This window comes from Galeopterus variegatus, unplaced genomic scaffold (assembly GCF_000696425.1).
Source record: "Galeopterus variegatus unplaced genomic scaffold, G_variegatus-3.0.2 Scaffold12, whole genome shotgun sequence".
Taxonomy (NCBI): Eukaryota; Metazoa; Chordata; class Mammalia; order Dermoptera; family Cynocephalidae; genus Galeopterus; species Galeopterus variegatus.
In genome coordinates this window covers 12131-18622 of record NW_007726123.1, presented here as the reverse complement: position 1 = coordinate 18622, position 6492 = coordinate 12131, and the positions used below count along the sequence as shown (strand labels likewise).

The 6492-nt window shown below is 37.7% G+C and overlaps 1 protein-coding gene across 1 annotated transcript in view; it reads right to left on the bottom strand.

Annotated features, from left to right (window-relative positions):
• Positions 1-6275, bottom strand: part of LOC103607317 (zinc finger protein 25-like) — a 13596-nt gene extending 7321 nt beyond the window's left edge. Inside the window, 5 exon segments of the mRNA XM_008591862.1 lie at positions 14-603; positions 1216-1319; positions 4004-4096; positions 4345-4471; positions 6128-6275. Coding sequence (XP_008590084.1) covers positions 14-603; positions 1216-1319; positions 4004-4096; positions 4345-4471; positions 6128-6172 — 959 coding nt within the window. The 5' untranslated portion in view covers positions 6173-6275.
• Positions 6276-6492: the final 217 nt, after the last annotated feature.

Here is a 6492-nt window from a genome sequence, read left to right as displayed (position 1 = left end):
GCTGAGGTGTGACTTCCGTTTAAAAGCTTTTCCACATTCCTTACATTCATAGGGTTTCTCACCTGTATGAATTCTCTGATGCCAGCTGAGGTGTGACTTCCGTTTAAAAGCTTTTCCACATTCCTTACATTCATAGGGTTTCTCACCTGTATGAATTCTCTGATGCCTGCTGAGGTGTGACTTCCGTTTAAAAGCTTTTCCACATTCCTTACATTCATAGGGTTTCTCACCTGTATGAATTCTCTGATGCCAGCTGAGGTGTGACTTCCGTTTAAAAGCTTTTCCACATTCTTCACATTCATATGGCTTTTCACCAGTATGAGTGCTCTGATGTCTGCTCAAGTGTGACTTCCGGCAATAGGATTTTCCACACTCGTTACATGCAAAGCGCTTCTCACCTGTGTGAATTTTCTGATGCATACTGAGCTGTGATACAGCACAGAAAGTTTTTCTGCATACATCACATTCATATGGTTTCTCAACAGTGTGAATTCTCTGATGCTTGCTGAGGAGTGACTTCTCATGAAAGTTTTCTTTATATCCAATACATCCATAGGACTGTTCCTCCATGTGAGTTCTCTGAAGCTTAGCAAGGTCCAATATCTGACAGGAAAAACAGTCACAGTTATTACATGTGTAGGGCTTCTCCCCTGTATGTGTTCTCTGATGTGTAGGAATGTATAATTTCTTAAAGAAGGATTTCTCACTTTCAATACATTTTTAGGGCTTCTCACCTGCGTGTATTTCCTGCCAGTTAGTGGTTTTAGACTTTTTACAGAAAATGTTTGCACATACATCACATTCCAATGTTTTCCTCCCTACCTGAGTTGTGTCTTGGGCAATGAGAGCTGACTTATCACAGCCTTTCCCATGTTCATTATCATTACAGGAGGTCTCTCCCATATGAACCCTCTTATGTGTAAATATTTTTGGTTTGGTGTTGAAGAGTTTCCCTTGTGCACTATATTCAGAAGGCTGCTGCCTTGGTTGAAGCTTGTTATGCTGACTGAAATGCTCACAGTGTCTGAGGGATTTCCCAGTTATACTAAAGCATTCATGCTTCTCTCCAGCATGCATTTCATCAGGATCTATAGGAAGAAGTGCATTCTGACATACATTAAACTCCTCAGGCCTCATTTCTGAATAGTTTCTATTATTTATAATCAGATTTGGTATATGGTTTGAGCTTGAATTAAATGATTTTCCTAACTCAACTCTTTCCTCAGTTGATGTGTTGTTGGTGGTGATTACAACTTGCCACAAATGTCTACAGTGACTTTCTTGGCTCCTGTGAAATAGACCATCAACTTCCCGGACATCTGAAATGAGAAAAAAAAACATGTTTACGAACCACACATAAGTATACCTTATTGAATGCTAGTGTACAGGTAATAAAGTTTCTACCTACCATAGTGACATATTTTATAAAAATCCAGAACAGTTATTGGCTTTATGAGTATTTTGCTTTTCTTCCTACTGAATGCTAGTGTACAGGTAATAAAGTTTCTACCTACCATAGTGACATAATATTTTATAAAAATCCAGAACAGTTATTGGCTTTATGAGTATTTTGCTTTTCTTCCTACTGACTAAATGCAATAAACTCTACTTATATATTTTCTAATGTTTTTAAATGTCTCTTTTCTAATGAATTTTTCTATTCTTAAAAAAAAATTCAAAGGTTAAGTCAAGTGTTTCTTTGCTTCTTTTATAATTTGTACTAAAACACTTGGTAGAAAATTTCACCTACTGCCTAATTATAGTTTTCAACTAAGTTCTTATCCCATGACATTTGTTCACCCTTTCTTTTTCTCTGTTTTATCCTATAATATCAGTGGGTGTCTTGTGCTGCTCTTTTTCCTCCTGATTCTGTTGTGAAGTTGGCAGGGATTTCTTGAATCAATTACTTTGAGGTATAAGAGAGGCCATTTTTCTGTTACTTAAGTTGGAATATGCCTTAGGTTTAGAATTTTGTACCTGTTTCTATAATTTTAACACTTACCTAAGAAATGACTATATGCATCTGCAAGTTTTTCAAATAATACAATCTCCATTACTCCACACTAGATAAAGACAACTTCCTTCAAATTCCTCATTTAACCTAACACCCACTGCTTCTCAAAAGCATTACAATACAAGAAGTTTGAGTCCACCACCCCGGGCACTACTTCCCCATGTGTCTGAACAATTTGGAACTACAACCCATGCTGTGTCTACCATCTTTAAAAAATGGGGTTTTTTTGGCTCCTTCTAAAGTAAACTTGTATACTCCTTCCAACATCTGGCACATGCACACTATGCTTGATAATTCTCTGCTTCCGTACGTTTTTGTTCTGTGCACTGAAATTTTGCTCTGTTCCAGTTTCATAGAAAATGGAGTCTCTTGTACATTTCTACTTCTCTTTGTTGCTTCAGAATGATTTTCAGAATGAGAATAAAACGCTACCTTCAAATTCTACCTCCAAACAGAAATCTGAGTCTGTAAACAAAAAAACCTTGATTGGCTTGGCCATAGGACCAAAAATCTCCTGGTTCTCCTCCCAAATCTAGGACCAACTCTTTCCTTGCTCCTATCCTGGATACTGCTCAGCTTCATGATTTCTGATTTTATGGCACACAATGCTCACTACTGGAACGCCTTTCTCATTTTCTTATCAACTCCATAGATGATATGCATAAGTATGATTTTTTTTTTTTTGACCAGTAAGGGGATCCCAACCCTCGGCACACTCAGCCAGTGAGTTCACTGGCCATCCCTATACAGGACCCGAACCCGCGGCCTTGGCACTACCAGCACCATACTCTCCCGAGTAAGCCATGGGGCCGGCCCTATAAGTATGATTTTAAATATCAGCTCAGCTGTAGGGTGCCAATCTCCAAATTTGTATGTCCAATAGTCATGTCCACTCCAGAATTCAAATACATGTATGGATTGTATGTCAAAATTAGATAAGATTTAACTTGAAGCTTTGCCAAAGAAAACAAAAATCCCTCTAAAACTGCCTTCTCTGAACATCCTTTCTAAAATTTCACATCCTGTATTCCTCTCTCTTTGGTTAAAATATTCCTCATAATTTTTATGCAACTAATTAGCATATATTATTTTCTTGTTTCTCTTTCAACACAATGTAAACTCTTTGAAAACAAGATATAGCTGTTGTAAGTACAAATATAAAATGATCAGTGCTTAAAACCTGATCAATAAAAATGTGGTGAAAGAATAACTAAATGTGTAAATATCTGTGTTATAGTCTGAATGTCACTCATAATGCTTATTGAAGGTTGATTCCCATTGTGACAGTGTTAAGAGGGTGAAAAATCCACGTATGGTATGTGAAACATAGGGAATTTAGGAAGTGAACAGATCATGACGGTTATGACCTCATAAATGAATGAATCTATTCAGGAAGTAATGGTATAATGAGTTATCAGTTAGTAGACATGTGGCTTTATAGGGAGAGGGAGACAGCATGTGGACATACTTTTGTCAATCTTGCCATATTGTACCCTGCACCACCCTTGGGACTCTGCCAAGAATCACCACCAGAAAGAAGGCCCTCACTTCATGCAACCCCTCAACCTTGGACTTAGCCTCTAAAACTGTTAAGAAAAACATTTTGTTTCTTTATAAATTACTAAGAGTCTGGTATTGTTGTAAGTATAGGAAAAAAAAAACTAATATGTTCTGGAAAAAATGTGCATGAGAATGAAGGAAAAGAGGGCAACTGAGAATACTGAGAAAGTGAATAGCAAAGAAAAATGTCTAAGAAGAGAAATGTAGGGGGTAGATTTTAGGTAAATATTTTCTAAATTAGGCAAAATAAAATGTAATATACATGTAACAGCCTTCCATGGAAATTATATAATGCATGCGCTTAATGCATGCAGCCTAGCTGTCCTCGGGTCTGTATCCAGGGAAAAATTCCTATTAACAACTGAACACTGCCCACATCTGCTGGGCTTCACTCTTTCCAGCCTCACTGTACAATATCCACCAACTGACCTGGGAGCCTCTGGTTTGGGGGTTCTTCTGTTGTCCATGGCTCTGCACCTTTCTCCAACTTGAAGATCAACCCAGGTTTGGTAATGCAGTGCCCTGTTAATGAGAAATAATGTTGGACTTTATAAAACCACTAAGTTAGATCCTTGGAAAAATGACAAGAGCTCAGCTTCACAAGCTGGACAATGAATGGGTCAACTTGAACCTTTCATTAGAAGGATGATACTCACATTCGTCTTGAAATGGAATCTTACCAAAATAGCATTAAACCTTATAAATTGTGCCCATATTTATCATGAACAAAACTGTGTCATTCCTGGTCATTTTGGGGGACTTTCACCCACCCAATGACACCATGCTGCTGTAGGTCTCCAGCATCACGTCCCTGTACAAGGTCCTCTGAGCATCATCCAGGTACTGCCATTCTTCCCAGGTGAAGTACACAGCCACATCCTCAAAGGACATGAAGTCCTGTAAAGGCACATTTCTGGTTAACTCAATTCACTAGCCCTGGATCAAAAACAAATCTAGTAGTTCACAGTTCTGTGTGTGGATGTATCATACATACCATACATAAGATGCAGATTCTTAGTACTCTATATGGTGGGATATAAGAAAAACCACAAAAGGAATATCCTGACACTGTTGTAATTTATTTGTTTCTAAAAACATGATCACAAAGCTTCCCATACAGATCTAGAATCATCCTTGTTGCTAGTGATAAAAGCATGAATAAAATTCTGCCCCTCCAAGGAGCTTATGATCTGGTATAAAGGCATAAGTACAAATATATACCTGAAATAATGTCTGATGAACTGATTTAGACAGAAGTTCAATGTAGGGGTAAAAAAGAAAGAAAATGTAGTTTCAGTTTGTATCTGGTATGCACTGCACTGAAATGCCACAAATGTGCTCTTCCATGCAAACCATGTGTGTTCTTGTGAATATAAGGAAACAACAAATGTGCAGTCACAAGAGCACAAAACATGTACCATGTTCATGGAACTACACACAGCACAGTGTAGGTTAATGACCCTGTGCTGCGATGACAGATAAATGCAACATTGAAGCAACTGATTATGGAGTGATTCTGCTTTTCAATATTTGGCCAAATACAAACAATACATCTTATGCACTTACTGTTGTTTTTCAATTACTTATAAATAAAAAGCACATACAAAGGCAACCCAAAGTTTTCCTACATGCAAAAGGATTGCCTCTGTCCATATCAGGGTGGACACTGCCACTTCCCAAACCACACTGTAAATTAATGACGTCCTGTAAAAAGAGCTAAGTTACATAACCAGATTTGCATTTTAAGTCATCCACTAGAAGGAGAATGGGAAAAGTTTTAAAGGAGAGTCAGAGGGGAAGAATCCAGGGTGAAAGAAGACCACCTACATCAGACAACAAAGCAGGAAGCAAAAAGAAGAGGGTCCTAATTCTATAAAAGGGAAAAAAATTAAAGAGAGGAAAAAGCAGAAACAGAATATAGTATTAATCTGCTGGGCAAAAGATAAAAAGAAGAGTTTTACTCCCAAGCTATATGCATAATCACAGGTGGTAGGTATGGCACTGTAGAGTCAAATTATTTGGAAAATGGGAGAAAAATATAATGGGCAGAAGTAACACAGACTCAGACACATCATATTTGAAACATCTGTGGGAATGTCCAGATGGCAATTATATGATTCCAGAGTCCATGAGAGAGATGTAAGGTGAAGATAAACATTTGAAATGCATCAGAATTTCACTAGTACCTGAAGCCATTAGAGTGAGTGAACCTAAGATATAAGTAAAAAGAACAAGCACAGAATCTGCAGAAACACTAATATTTGATGACTGACTGAAGAGAAAAACACCAAGTAGAATTTTTCTTAGATTATTCCATTAATAAAGGAAAGCTCACTATTAAGAAGTTTACCAACAGAGATCATCATATTCTCGGTTCTATGAAGCAAAATCCTTTAATTATTTGCATAGACATTAAAAAGACACTTTCAGAGGCTATCTGGGTACTTCCCTCAGTTATGACATGTTGCTGATAAACCAGTCAAGGGTTCAGATCCACTTACAGGACAGCTGCAAAAAACCAAACCAAAACAACGCCCCTGCCCCCAAACGTACCTTTAGTTTTCTATTTGCATACATGAAAAGCTGAGAAGTCAACATTCCATCGTATCAGTAAAAAATGAAAGAAAAAGTATCAACAACTCTTCCTGGATCTGTAAAAGAGAAGACACAAGGCAAATTACTGCCCACAAGATTAGAGATTGTTGTGGAATGAATGTCCCACACAAAACTCATTAACTCATTAAAACATAACCCCATTTATAACAGTCTTAAGAGGGTGGAAAACCTTCCTACTGTAATCAGAAGGTGGGGACTCTAAGAGGTTCTGATGGATTTAAAAGGAGAGAAAGTGAGCAGGTCACCTCTCTTTTGCTCAGCCCTTTCTCACCATGTGATACTCTGTGTTGATGTAGTGAGTC